General features: G+C 43.4%; 1 protein-coding gene across 1 annotated transcript in view; it reads right to left on the minus strand.

Moving 5' to 3' along the window:
• The window catches only part of LOC149442372 (lymphoid-specific helicase-like), a 34,088-nt gene extending 22,150 nt beyond the window's left edge, over nucleotides 1-11,938 (minus strand). Inside the window, exons 1-4 of the mRNA XM_089656215.1 lie at nucleotides 11,815-11,938; nucleotides 5,307-5,425; nucleotides 2,068-2,190; nucleotides 1,851-1,901 (exon numbers count right to left, since the gene is read on the minus strand). Of these exons, the coding sequence (XP_089512341.1) occupies nucleotides 1,851-1,901; nucleotides 2,068-2,190; nucleotides 5,307-5,425; nucleotides 11,815-11,848 (327 nt within the window). The 5' untranslated portion in view covers nucleotides 11,849-11,938. The remainder of the gene's footprint in view (nucleotides 1-1,850; nucleotides 1,902-2,067; nucleotides 2,191-5,306; nucleotides 5,426-11,814) is intronic.
• Between the last annotated feature and the right edge of the window lie 3,452 nt (nucleotides 11,939-15,390).

Consider the following 15,390-nt stretch of genomic DNA (forward strand, 5'->3'; position numbering starts at 1 on the left):
GGACTCACATTTTACAGAGTCACGGGGTAACTAAAAAGGGAGCATTACATGAAGTCCCCCTGTACAGAAGGTCTTAAAGTATGGGAAAGCAATCTCTGAAACAGACCCAGCGGAAGCAAAGAGAATTAGTCCAATGAACAAAACTCCTGGGGTAGAAACCAAGACTAACAAGTGAGGTCTTCCATGTGCAATGAGAGTCCTTGCAGAAGTAGACTGCCTAGCTTTTAGCATGTAGGAATGAGATTCAGATGGCCTTGTCCCTCAGAACATTGGTTTCAACAGCCCTGCTATTAACGCTAGCAACCATAAGGCAGGACAGCAGTTTGGTGAGACATAAGATGTGGCACTGCCTACATAGTGTTTGTCTTTATAAAGTCAGCTGTCTGGGCCAGTAAGAAGCAATAAGGAACAATTCACATGAAGGGACCACTACTCCTGGACTCAGGGGCTCCTGGTGAGAAGTCAGCATGCCAAACATCTACACCTGTAATGTGCTGGTCTGACAAGGCTGGAACATCAAATTATACCAAGAATAGGATCTGATCTGCACCTCTCCAGTAGGACTGGTCCAAAGCTGCAGACAGCCGAATTTCCTGAAGTTCCAGAAAGCAAACTGGAAGAGGAGGCTCAGCGATCACAGGCAAGTGGCCGACATTAGCTGTGGGAGCTGACAACCACCCATTGCTTCCAAAGGAGCTTCCTCCTGCAGCCAAATGCTGTGTAGCCAAGTGTATTCGTAGGTATGAATGTACCCCTAATTTTCCTGCTTTAAAAAAGCAGGTTTAGCAATCCTTACATACCTTTGGAGTATGCAGAGAATTTTATTTTATATAAAAAGCAGCTAAATTTACCACAACTAAAAAGTGCAGGTAAAACACTGAATGGCACCCCTGAAAAATTACATGCATTTACAATATTTGCATATAGAGCAGTGTCATCTGTTAGAGTTAGTGAATAGCCAGATTAAAGAAGACCCCTGACCATTAGGGGGGGAAAAAAAAAAAAAAAAAAAAAAAGAAGGGGGAGGGCTTGTTAAACACCCCAGGAGATGCTGTGCATATAGCACTTGTCGCCATCTAAAGCCTGTGCAGGGATTGCCAAGATGTGGTGTTGAATATCTAGCCCCACCCACCAAGCTGACAACACTGATCAACAGCTCAGGAGGAAAGGAGGCATGACAAGCAATGTACACAAAGCCCAGACAGCTCATAACCTGCTCTCCTCCCAAGATGCCAGACAGATTCATTCATCGGTCTCCTCATCTCTGCAGTTTAGTTTACAGAGTCCAGACCTATAGTCTACCATTCAGGGGTAAGAGTGGAAACAACGGTCATGTTATGTTGTGAATGAATGATGGCGGTTGGAGAATTGGACTCATTTACAAAAACACAAGCTGATAACAGCACAAGCCAGATAGTACACTGAGCTACTTGACAAGTGTAGTAGCATGTGTTTTTGTGAATGAGGGCCCTTTTCTCCAGCTGCAATAATTCACAACACAAAACCTGTCAGTTTTCATTTCCTTGAACAGTTTGCAGATCCAGATTCTGTACTAATAAGGGGAGATGAAGCGACAATGCTACAGAATGCAGAGGGGGCAAGGCTCAGTGGTTGCTGTATGGGGACGGCTATATTAGGATTCAGGAGGGAGCTAGAGCCAGCTATGACATTTACTTTTTTACTTCCAGTGCTCAGATTTTAATGGGAAATGCTATAAACAAATATCAATAAATATCTTTTGCACTGTATTAAATAGGACCATTTAATATTAATTGGCAGACGGCAAGGAAACTTCAGTGCCATGCAAGTTAGGCATTTAAAGTTTTTATAAAAATGAAACCAGTGTCTACCTGTGTGGTTTTCTGCTTTTTCTTTTCATGTTTTTCTTTCCTTTTAATCTCCTAAAAAAAAAAAAAAAAAAAAAAAAAATTAAATATATGAATAAGGTACACTGTTAAACTTTCAGCTTTGACTTGTGTTCTCTACAGAACACACCTAGGCAGCACAGAATAACAGGTCTGTTTTTCTGTGCATTAACAGTGCATTTTGTACACGAATATAACTTACCTCCAGCTGTTGCTGTTCCATTTTAGTTAAAAGGAACTTGGAATAAATGTTACTTTTCTCAAGCAAATGCTGGAGCCTTTTATACCGCATTTCATTAGAGTCTCTTTCCCAAGACATCTGAGCCTACAAGAAGAATTAGAAAAAGGAATCTCAGAAAAAGAATGGTTTTGTACATCTGTTTGGCAAGTTCAATGGGGGTACACATCTTACTCTGCAGTACTGTACATGTCCTGCCTTTAAAAACCTGGACAGGGCAGAATCACTGCATCTCTGGTCTATATCCTTTCAGTCTGTACCAAGCAATACATAAACTCGTTCTATCAATATCTTTGTGAGGTTTCCAGAACTGGACAGTATTCTACATGGAGGACTAAAGCCTCACACATGAGGAAAACATCAGACAAATGATAGGTTTTTTTACATACTTGTCACATACCGAAAAATGCATAAGTTAGTTACAAAAATTTTTTTAAGACAGAATACAACTTCCCATGATGCAAGGTATGTTTCCGAGCATGCGCAATCTTGGGTCACTACTTTTTAATACAGAGGAACACTGTACCAATTTGAATATTGTTCGGTTATCTTGAGAGAGAGAGAGAAAAAAAAAAAAAAAAAAAAAAAATTGTGCTTCTCCCTTCAAATAATTTTGAACTGTTGTAATCGGCTCTTGAAAGCTGTGTACCAACAACCAGATTATCGCTTCGAAAATGCTTTTGTCAGATTTTCTCTGTGTGTACTAGGCTTAACTAAAGAACTACATAAAGGAATCAGGACTAAAGGAATCTTCTATTGGTGACCCTTCTAATGACTCAAAAATCTATGCACATCTCCCACTGCCTGGCTACACTGTTTGTTCACGATCCAAGATGAGTACTCCCAAATCTTTTTCCTCTGTAGTGCTTGTCAAGATTGTTCCGCCCAATATTGTACTGTCAGGGATTCCCCCCCCCCCCATGCATTACACGACACAGGGTGTCTTCTTCATGATTTTGGTTATACTGCGACCTTCAGAACAGGAAAAACCCCATTGGTAAGATGCCTACACGACCTGTCTCCAGGAGGCATCTGCAAGGGCAAAACCATCCACCTGGTAAAACAGCCCATAATGCTAATGGACTTCGATACATAATCGCATATCATTGACCTCAATGCAAAAACACACCTATTTAAGTTTTTTTTAAATTTTAGATACATTTAATTTTCTGTCCAAATTTTGTGTTGCCTTCAAGTGATTGAGTTACTAAATTGTATTTTAAAATTCATATTCATTTAACTTTGTGATATTAAAAAGCCGAATGCAATGGTGTATATATTAAAAAAAAAAAACAAACAAACAAAAACACAAAACAAAACACAAGCACCTGTCCATTTCAGTTCTTGGCCAAGTGCATCCTGAATTTTTGGTACAGAATTTTAATTTCAACACTAAAGGTGGCAGCATAACTCAAGTAGTTGATCAGACATCACAGAGCACAGTTTCTTCATGTTCTTAAGTCTTGGCCCTAGTTTCCCTCATCTGTCTGCATAACTTTCATGCTACTGCATGTAGATTGAAGACAATTGAGCCACCAAGGATTGATGACAAAAGACCCAAGACAAACCTACAGACCCAGAGGGGAACATCTCGACAAGCCTTTACAAGGAGCTGTATAAATCAAGCTTGCAGCAATTTAGGAATCCACCATGCCCTTGCAAGGACTGTCTGGCATCACAGAGTCTTAATCTGAAAAGTCATGAACTTTGTAGCAGCAGTGCTTTTAAAATTTCCTTTTTTAACTAAACATCAAAAGACATAAGGGGGCACCAGGAATGTGTGCTCAGCGCTACCTATAGTTCAGCCATTTGCACACAAATAAAAAACGTTGAAACACATATTTGATCGCTCAGTGGCTGGATCTTGCAAGTTCCAGCAGTCCGATGAAGACTACATGCAGCTTGCACCAGTGCCTCGACTATGAACATTAAAATAGTTTACTAAGGGATATGTGGAATACTTCAAACAAGCCCTCGCACACCCCTATCTGCTAGTAAGCTGAAGCAGAATATTCTCAGAAGTCAAAAACTCTAAAGTTAGGTTACAGCTGGTTTTCTAGAAAAAAAAGTAACATTTTGATATTTTTGGTCTTTTATGGCACAAAAAAAAAAAAAAAAAAAAAAAAAAAATGGCCTGGTCTTCCGGAGGGCCAGTGGTTAAGCAGCATTCATTGAGCCTCAAAAGCCCCCAAATGCCTGCCATGAATATTACAACTGGCATCACACAGAAGTGGTAATTTTGAAGTCAAGTGGTTCTAAACATAAATTTTTTTTTTTTTTAAAAAAAAAAAAAAAAACACAACCACACCAGCCCACCCCCCCCCCCCCCCCACTTGGCTCCTGCTTGCTGTTAATGTGTCAGAATATTTCAGCTACTACATTTTTTTTATTTAAGAAGCCATCAGCATTGGCAGCAATGTTTTTATAGCATGTTTTCTTCAAGCTAGTTTGCAAAGACTCAACAACCTGGGTGAATTGGGAGAAAAATGTTGCAGGTAGTATAAAAGAAAAAAAAAAAAAAACACCAAAAAAAACCTCAAAAATAGGCTTTGTTGTAGTGTTTTGAACACACCTGAACTCTACTTAATTTGTTACAGGTTTCAGTTCATCATCTTGTTTGAGCACCATTATGCAAGGAAAGTCTATATTGCTTTGGTTAGCCCACTTTAGCACCAGGGGTGTGGAAAAAAAAAAAAACCACCACACAATTTTAACCAAAACCGTATCTGAGGTGCTGTTAGGAATGTCTGGGGCTTTTAAATCAAAAAGGGATTCTATGGCAACTTAAAATGTTTATTTTTATTTTTTTAACATTGCGCTGTTTATCTCCTCCTCCCCTCCATGCCCATCTCCAGCACCGCACCCAGGGACTAGCAGGGAGGAGAGAGACCTTACAGTGTAATGAGCACCGACTGGGTGCTTGTCAGAAAAGGGGAGTGTCAGGCTTAGCCTTTATCCTTTTTGATGCCAAAGCCATTTTTGCACTCGGTGTAAAAAAAACAAAAAACAAAAACAAAAAAAAAAAACCCACACTACGTCCCAGGAATGAGGCGATACAAATTCAACATCCCTGAGCACATAAATACCTGACATTTTACACATGGTATGATACATGGTCATTCATTCAAGGTATTTTACTTTCTAAGCATACAAAAAAAAAATTAAAAAAAAACAAAAACAAACAAACAGAAAATTATTTCCACCTTTTCCATAATTTTTCGCTCCTCAACTTGAGCTGCTTTCTCAAGTTTTTCCTCTTCCTTTAACATTGCTGGAGTTATTAATCCATCCATTAATTGATCCATTTCAGACGCCGGTGAAGCTGCAAAGACAGCAACATTTGTTTTACAAAATGGTAGTCACATTTAGCTGTGAGGTTTAGATATGAAACATTATACAGGATTTATATAGCGGCAACAGTTTGCTCAGCACTTTACAATATAACGGGAGACAATACAGTTCAATACAAGAGGGAAAGGAGGGCCCTGCTCCTTGGAGCTTACAATCTAGGAGGGAACATAAAAGTCCCATTCCATTCATGTTCCATCAATGGAACTCAGTGTTTCAAACTTTCTTGGTCACATATTTGGTGGAAATCCTTTAGGGCTATACAATGGTGGTATTCTAAAACAAAGCTGCCAGTTATTGAACACAGAAGCTCATTGTATGTTATGTAGTTCTCTCCATAAGGTCTAATTTTCAAGGTTAGTAATGGTATAAAGCAGGGGTCAGTAACCAGTACATCGTGATCTGACAGTAGATCTTGGCCAGGTGACTGGTAGATCGTGGTCTGGGCTTGCTGACCCGCCATCCCAGAGCAACAGAGTGCAATGCAGAGGGACTAAAGTTGGATCTGTAGTGGGGAGCAGGAACTGCACAAGTTGATGTCTCCTATGCCCTGTCATGGTTGGTAGGTGTAGCACCAGCCAAGCATGACCTATTAAATGAATGAGGCTGCTCTGCAGTTGCCCTGTAAGCTTGTACAGTACAGCAAACAAGGGGTTAAACAGGCAGCATTGCATTGCTTTCTCGCCACCTGCTGTAAGCCCTTTGACCCTGCAGAAGCATGCAGTTGCAGGACACTTTCAGAGTGGCCCATTTACTTGAATGGGTCTTGGTTGACAGGCAGTAGCACCTACCAAAAGTAACAGGGGGTGCAATTCCTGCTGCAGCATGTGTACACTTAGCAGCTGCCTCAGAAGCTAAAGGTAGGGATTAGAGGGCAGTAAAACCATGATTCAACCGTAGGGTTTTACCACCCACCAACTTTACATGTGAACAAGCTCTTAGGGTGTCAATGCCAATTACAACTAAGAGCTAATTCACAGGTGCAGTGCTTCTCCTCTGCAAAGTGATCCCAGTGCGTTTGACAAGTGGTGAGAAGGCAATATGGTGCCTCCTCACCGCCGGATGTAAACCCATGATTGCCATGCTATGCATGCGATTGTGACAAGGTAGTATGGCAATTAGAGGTTTAAATCAGGTGTGAGGAGGTGACACCGTTCCAGGTGATCTTTGACTTCTCCCATGTTGTTCAAGTACATCTCCACCTCTACAGTTGCCTACCCCTGGTTTAAAGAATTCTGCTATTACATGAGGCAAACATACATTGTCCTTGTTGCTACATCTCATATGCTAAAGAGTTTGCAGTTCTCAATGAGAACTAATATCTGTCTGGTTCTGTAAATACACTCCACTACAAACAAAATGATAATCGCACTGTGTGCACTACAACCTTTGAGAACCCAGTTATTAATCAAGTGTAGCAGTGATCTCATCAGCTGCAGCCATGATCCTTGTAGAACCGCTTGCTGTCCAGGACATACAGTATACACATGCACACACTGGACAGCAAATGGTTAAAGTACAGCAAAAACGAAAACCCCAAATTGTTTTGTCCCAGAAAAAGAGGGAAACCTTCCAATGGAACACTAGGTTCTGGTGAGCTTTGGACAACTAGGGATTCTGTTGTACTCAAACAAAAGTGGCAACACCGCAAACCCTCCATCAGCATTTATACACATTTATTGAAAATAAAAACATAGCACGCTTACATTAAAACACAGGTGTCCAGCACAGGAGGAGCACAGAGACATCAGCAGATGGAGCAAAGCTGCAAACAAAGTTCTTCTCATGCCAGGAGAGAGGAGGTGTTTGATCTGACAGCTGTCAAGGACCGGCCGGAGCACTGGGTCCTGGAACACTGTAATCAGCCTTGTGGTGATCCCCATGTGTGCCTGGGAGAGGTGGGTGGTGTAGGGTGCAGTAACACATGTCAAAGGGAAAACCTCCTTTGTCATAACCTGCCCCAGTGTATGGAAATTGGGTTTAACCACTTGCCTACCGGCACTTATACCCCCTTTACCAGGCCAATTTTCAGCTTTCAGCGCTGTCGCACTTTGACAATTGCGCGGTCATGCAAGATTGTACCCATATGAAATTTTTATCATTTTTTTCTCACAAATAGATCTTTTTTGTGTTATTTAAATCGCTGCTGGGCGCTTTACTTTTTGCGCTATAAAGAAATTGCAAAAATTAAAAAAAAAAAAAAAAAAGTTTTTGTTTCTATTATAAAATTTTTCAAACAGGTAATTTTTCTCCTTCACTGATGTGCGATGAGGCAGCACTGATAGGTGGCACTGCTGGGCAATGACTTGCGCAACCGCTGGGCACCGATCATCAGGGCACTGATCATCAGTGCTGATCCCCGCTCTGACAACTGCTGGTTCTCGGCAGTACTTTCCTCGTGCTCTGACAGCGTGAGGAAAGTGCAGCCGAGAACCGGCAATTGCATTTCCCGGTGATCAGCGTGTCATTGGACACGGCTGATTACGTGGTAAAAGGCTGCTGTGATTGGCCTTTTACCACATCACGTGATGAGCTGTGTCCATAGGACACAGCAATCACGGAGATCGCAGGGTGCGCAGGAGAGCGCGTTCTGGGAGGACGTCATATGACGCCCTCCAAGAGCTGGCCGGCCACAGTGTAGCCGTCATTCGGCTATCTGCTGTTGGCAAGTAGTTAAATAGCAATCAAATATCAGAAAGTGATTGACACTGGGGAACCAGATACTCAAGTAATGTATTGCTATGGTTGCTGTACCAGAAACAATCCTGACACAAGCTTTATTCAGAAAACAAATTTGCAATTATTATTATACACACATTATACTGTGCTGGGGAAGGATTATAAATCAAAATAAGTGGCTATATTAACCCTTAACTCCTTGCCCTCTAGAGCAGTGGTTCTCAACCTGTGGGTCGCGACCCCTTTGGGGGTCGAACGACCCTTTCACAGGGGTCCCCTAAGACCATCAGAAAACACATATTTCCGATGTGTAAAGAGCAGCTACTGTGTTGAAAGCAGCTGCCGTGTTGAAAGCAGCTGCCGTGTTGAAAGCAGCTGCCGTGTTGAAAGCAGCTGCCGTGTTGAAAGCAGCTGCCGTGTTGAAAGCAGCTGCCGTGTTGAAAGCAGCTGCCGTGTTGAAAGCAGCTGCCGTGTTGAAAGCAGCAGTATTGGAGGTAAAACGACACTCATGAATTATAATTACTGGGTAAATAATTTTATGGTTGGGGGTCACCACAACATGAGGAACTGTATTAAAGGGTCACGGCATTAGGAAGGTTGAGAACCACTGCTCTAGAGTATTTACTCCCCTTGCTGACCAGGCCATTTTTTGCGTTACGGCGCTGCGATACATCAACAATTGCGCAGTCATGCAACGCTGCACCCAAATGAAATTTACGTTTTTTTTCCCCCACCATGAATTGAGCTTTATTGCGGTGGTATTTGATCGCCTGTGCTATAAAAAATAAGAAAAAAAAATTGAGAAAAAAATATTTTTGACTTTTTGCTATTAAACATGTCAAGAAAAAAAAAATTTAGTCAAATTTGGGCCAAAATGTATTCTGCTGTCTTTGCTAAAGAAAATAAAATCCCAATACATGTTAATTAATTGGTTTACGTGAAAGTCAGAGTTTACAAATGGCGGTATATGTGCTGGGATTTTTAAAGTTTATTTTTACTAGTAATGACGGTGATCAGCGAATTATAGTGGGACTGTGGTGGGCATCTGACTTGGCGACATTGACATCCCCAGTGACACCAATACAGTGATCAGTGCTATATAAAAAAAAAGACAGGGGTGTTAAGGACCAAAAGGGATTTTCCTTTAATTCTACTTTAACATGTTAGACCGCCTAAGTAAATCAAAGGCTGTATGGGAATGAGCTGAAGGCAAGGCTAGTGGGGCAGTTTGTCAGCAATCGCTTTCCAGTACCTCAGCATCAACCCATGCATTGGTCACAGATGCACGCTCATGACTTTTAGGGGCACTGTATAAAGCTGCAGTGTGGGCTTGCAGCAGTCATGCTACGGCTTCTCCAATCGAACAACACCCTCTGCAACTTTATACACCCCTCTGCTTCACATAGCCTGTATTTGATGAATGGTAAGAAATGAGATGTAGCAGCCAGAAGACAGCAATATCTATACCAGCAATGGGCAAACTACGGCCCGGCGGACCTTTTAATCCGGCCCGTGGAGCGTGATACTGTCAGGATGGCTGTCAGGATGTGTGTAGGCGGGGCAGCGTGATGAACGTGAGGGGAGCTAGGCTCCTCTCACAGTCCGCCCTGAAGACCGGAACGGCGCGGGAACACGGCGAGAGGAACGCGCGGAGCAAAGGTAAGTGAATGAATTACTATATGGGGGATGAATTACTATATGGGAGATGAATTACTATATGGGGGATGAATTACTATGCTTACTATGGGGGAATATTACTATACTTACTATGGATGACACATACACATCATTCATCTACTCTTGGTCCGGCCCCCGGGTCCAATATATGAACCCATTGCGGCCCTCAAGTCAAAAAGTTTGCCCACCCCTGATCTATACCCTGCTCTAAGTAGGTTCTTTGTGCTGATGGGGCGATGACCTTGGAACAAACTACAGAATCTTTGTGTGAAAATATTGTATGGTGTGGTGTGAGCGATCTTCTGCAGATTAGAACATACTGCTAGAGGAGGTGCGCGGAATCCACTGAAGTCTGAAAACAGTGGGAGGGGCTTCAATGTAAGAAATATTCTGTTAATGGTTGACAGCAAAACAGCGCTCCTGTCTTGCAGCACTGGAACTCCGGTTCAAATTCCTTTTGGATTATCAGCATGGAGATTTCATTTTCTCCCTCCTTCTTGTACTCCAGTAACCATCATGGTAGTCTAGAAAGGCTAGGTTCACATATGCATGTTTGCACTCGCACGGTGCAGGTACAATACAGGGAAAGAAGTCCCTGATCCTTTCAAAAAACATACTGCACAGAAAACACATAGCCCTGCAGTCTTGAGCACACAAAAATGCACTTAAGCGTGTCTGCTAAAGAGCAGCGCATTTCTGTGCTGGTCAAGAACATATGCTATGTGACCCACACATACATGAACCATGGGCTCATATGGGCATTGACACAGACCAATCCCCCATTTTCTCAGTCTGCAAGTGATTTCAAACCTATACCAGTGGATGCACACAACTGCATGTAAAAACATGGCATGTGCAGCGAGAGCACGGATGCAAACGTTTGTAGTCAGATCCATGGACCGGTTTCTACAGGCATGTAGAATTGTGTGCATGCAGCCATATCCACTTGTATTGGCAGTCTGTGTGCAGCAACAAGGCAAGATAGGTGACTACAGTTGGCACCAAGCGACACTATGCATGGGGACTGCATTCCCTCTGCATGACATAAGTGTTCAGTATTACATGTCATAGGGAAACATACAGCTGGTTAATGGCAGAATATGACTGTAGACGTGAACAGATGAAAATCTGCCCGTGTGTGTCTATACTGCTGACACCCTCATGTATCTTAGATTGTAAGCTCCAAAGATCAGGCCCTCCTAGCCCTCTTGTATTGAACTGTATTGTCTCCCATTACATTGTACACCAATATTTCCTGCACAATCACACAGCACTGACATGGCAGTCTGTGGAGGACTCTGTCTAGGTTCACACATGGGGGTCCAGGACTTCCTTTCTACAGAAACCCTGCACCTCTGCCAAAACTGCAGCGATGTGAATGGGCCCCATAGGAAGCCATGTTAAACTGATGGTTCTGCATTCCTGCAAACCCCAAAAGGCTCCTCTTGTCCATGTCTTTGCCGTGTCGCGAGGTACAGTATTAAAGGTTATGACAGCATATACAGATCCCGGGAAAACGCCATTGGGTACGCAGAAATGCGGTTGTCACGGTCACATGACCAAGAGAGAAAAAGGACATTGTGCAGGATTGTGACCGGAATAAGAAAACTACTGCTGCTAAAGTGACTGCAGAGCTCAGTCTCTTAGCTAGGTGTCTCATCACACAGCGGAAGTAAAAGAATATTCTATCACTTCCACAAAACATCTTCTCACTCTCACACCTGCAATCATGTGGGGTTCCCATGTGTTGTCCATCCCCTGTACATGACCCCGCCACATGAGGGACCGGAGCCCCCGTACGTGATCCTGCCACATGAGGGACTACAACAACAGACAGGCAGGCAGGCAACTAGAATGTCCAGAAGTATGACCATGTCAGCCAATACATCCCCTCCCCCTACAATCTTTATACCCAGCACTCTGAGGATATAAGAGCCCTAAGGCGGCCACGTGCTGTGTGATCCCCGAGGGGCCCGGTGACAGCCCCCAGACTACACAGGACATTACCGGGGTCGGAGAGCGGCACTTCAACAGCTGGCATGGTGCGGTCCTGGTACACACAGCTCACACTCACTTCCACCACAGACAACTCGCGCCAAATCCTTCCACAGATCTCGCGCCCCCAATCAAAACTCCGCCAGACCCCGCCCCATTCCCCTTGAAGTTTTCCCGCACCCCGCCCATCTCTCTGATGGAAACATCGCGAGAGCGGGCTCATGTGTGTGGAAACGGCGCGAGTTTTTTGTCGTGTTCTCTCCTCGGCGGAGTCATGTGACCTCTTATTTGGGGTCAGAAATGGGGTATCCCCGAGTATGAAGGGGAGAGGCAGGACGGGGGTTCTAGTTTCTCAGGTGCTCATTGACTTGTATGAGGGACTTCTCCAGATACGTGTGTTATCAGAGGTCTGTCAGGTCGTGCTGGGATTTGTTGTTCAGCGGATGGGAGGCCGGGAGGCGCCCCGGGGAGAGATGGGAGATGACAGATGATATGATGACACGAGTTCTATGTATTGTTCTATAGAACGGATAATCCTCGTAATGCTGGGCTGCCAGCAGCAGGGAGGGAAGAGTCTGAACATGTCCTGTATCCTGCCTGGGACGGAGGGGGAGGGGGCATCACGTGTTATCAATGTCATAATATACAGGGGGGGCATCACATGTTGTTATTGTCATATCATACAGGGGGGCATCACGTTATTAATGTCATAATATACAGGTGGAGGGGGCATCACGTGTTATTAATGTCATGTTATACAGAGGGGGGGGGATCACGTGTTATTAATGTCATGTTATACAGAGAAGGGCATCACATGTTATTAATGTCATGTTATACAGAGGGGGCATCACATGTTATTAATGTCATGTTATACAGAGGCGGAGGGGGCATCACGTGTTATTAATGTCATATTATACAGAGGGGGGGGGGGCATCACATGTTATTAATGTCATATCTTACAGAGGGGGCATCACGTGTTATTAATGTCATGTTATACAGAGGCAGAGGGGGCATCACATGTTATTAATGTCATGTTATACAGAGGGGGAGGGGGCATCACATGTTATTAATGTCATGTTATACAGAGGGGGAGGGGGCATCACGTGTTATTAATGTCATGTTATACAGAGGGGGCATCACATGTTATTAATGTCATGTAATACAGAGGCGGAGGGGGCATCACGTGTTATTAATGTCATATTATACAGAGGGGGGGGCATCACGTGTTATTAATGTCATATCATACAGAGGGGGAGGGGGCATCACGTGTTATTAATGTCGTATTATACAGAGGGGGGGGGGCATCACGTGTTATTAATGTCATATCATACAGAGGGGGAGGGGGCATCACGTGTTATTAATGTCATGTTATACAGAGGGGGAGGGGGCATCACGTGTTATTAATGTCATATTATACAGAGGGGGAGGGGGCATCACGTGTTATTAATGTCATATTATACAGAGGGGGAGGGGGCATCACGTGTTATTAATGTCATGTTATACAGAGGGGGAGGGGGCATCACGTGTTATTAATGTCATGTTATACAGAGGGGGAGGGGGCATCACGTGTTATTAATGTCATGTTATACAGAGGGGGCGGAGGCATCACGTGTTATTAATGTCATGTTATACAGAGGGGGCATCACGTGTTATTAATGTCATGTTATACAGAGGGGGCATCACGTTGGTATTAATGTCATGTTATACAGAGGGGGGCATCACATGTTATTAATGTCATGTTATACAGAGGCGGAGGGGGCATCACTTGTTATTAATGTCATATTATACAGAGGGGGAGGAGGACATCACATGTTATTAATGTCATATCATATCATACAGAGGGGGATGTCACATGCTATTAATGTCATATTAAACAGAGGAGGAGGGGGTCTTCATATCTTATTAATGTCATATCATACAGAGGGGGGCATCACGTGTTATTAATGTCATATACAGAGGGGGACATCGCATGTTTATTAATGTCATATCATACAGAGTGGGAGGGGGCATCACATGCTATGAATGTCATATACAGAGGGGGAGGGGAATGTCACATGTTAGTAATGTCATATTATACAGAGGGGGCATCACATGTTATTAATGTCATATTATACAGAGGGGGAGGGGGCATCACATGTTATTAATGTCATATCATACAGAGGGGGATGTCACATGCTATTAATGTCATATTAAACAGAGGAGGAGGGGGTCGTCATATGTTATTAATGTCATATCATACAGAGGGGGGCATCACGTTATTAATGTCATACAGAGGGGGGACATCACATGTTATTAAAGTCATATTATACAGAGGGGGAGGTGGATGTCACATGTTGTTAATGTCATATCATACAGAGGGGGAGCGTCGCATGTTGTTAATGTCATATTATACAGAGGGGGACATCACGTTATTAATGTCATACAGAGGGGGTGGGGGACGTCACATGTTATTAATATCATATTATACAGAGGGGGAGGGGATATCACATATTAATGTCATATTATACAGAGGGGGGGGGCATTACATGTTATTAAAGTACGTACTAGGGCCAATTTAGACACGATCCAATTAACCTACCAGCATGTTATTAATGTCATATACAGAGGGGGCATCACATGTTATTAATGTCATATACAGAGGGGGCATCACATGTTATTAATGTCATATTATACAGAGGGGGAGGAGGACATCATGTTATTAATGTCATATCATATCATACAGAGGGGGATGTCGCATGCTATTAATGTCATATTAAACCGAGGAGGAGGGGGTCGTTATATATTATTATTTGTCTTGCACTGCTGAACAGAAGTATTTGAACACCTGAGAAAATCAGTGTTAATATTTGGTACAGAAGCCTTTGTTTGCAATTACAGAGGTCAAACGTTTCCTGTAGTTCTTGACCAGGTTTGCACACACTGCAACAGGGATTTTGGCCCACTCCTCCACACAGATCTCCTCTAGATCTGTCAGGTTTCGGGGCTGTCGCTGAGCAACACGGAGTTTCAGCTCCTTCCAAAGATGTTCTATTGGATTTAGGTCTGGAGACTGGCTAGGCCACTCCAGAACCTTGATATGCTTCTTACGAAGCCACTCCTTGGTTATCCTGGCTGTGTGCTTCGGGTCGTTGTCATGTTGGAAGACCCAGCCACGACCCATCTTCAATGCTCTGACTGAGGGAAGGAGGTTGTTGCTCAAAATCTCACAATAAATGGCCCCATTCAGCCTCTCCTTAATACAGTGCAGTCGTCCTGTCCCCTTTGCAGAAAAGCACCCCCAAAGCATGATGTTACCACCCCCATGCTTCACAGTAGGGATGGTGTTCTTGGGATGCAACTCATCTTTCTTTTTCCTCCAAACACGACGAGTGAAGTTTAGACCAAAAATTTCTACTTTGGTCTCATCTGACCACATGACTTTCTCCCATGCCTCCTCTGGATCATCCAGATGGTCATTGGCAAACTTCAGACGGGCCTGGACATGTGATGACTTGAGCAGGGGAACCTTCCGGGGAATGCATGATTTGAAACCATGACGGCGTAGTGTTCTACCGACAGTGACCTTTGAAACTGTGGTCCCAGCTCTCT

This window comes from Staurois parvus, unplaced genomic scaffold (genome assembly GCF_062004578.1).
Source record: "Staurois parvus isolate SC_StPar_1 unplaced genomic scaffold, SC_StPar_1.0 ptg000894l, whole genome shotgun sequence".
NCBI classification, from domain to species: domain Eukaryota; kingdom Metazoa; phylum Chordata; class Amphibia; order Anura; family Ranidae; genus Staurois; species Staurois parvus.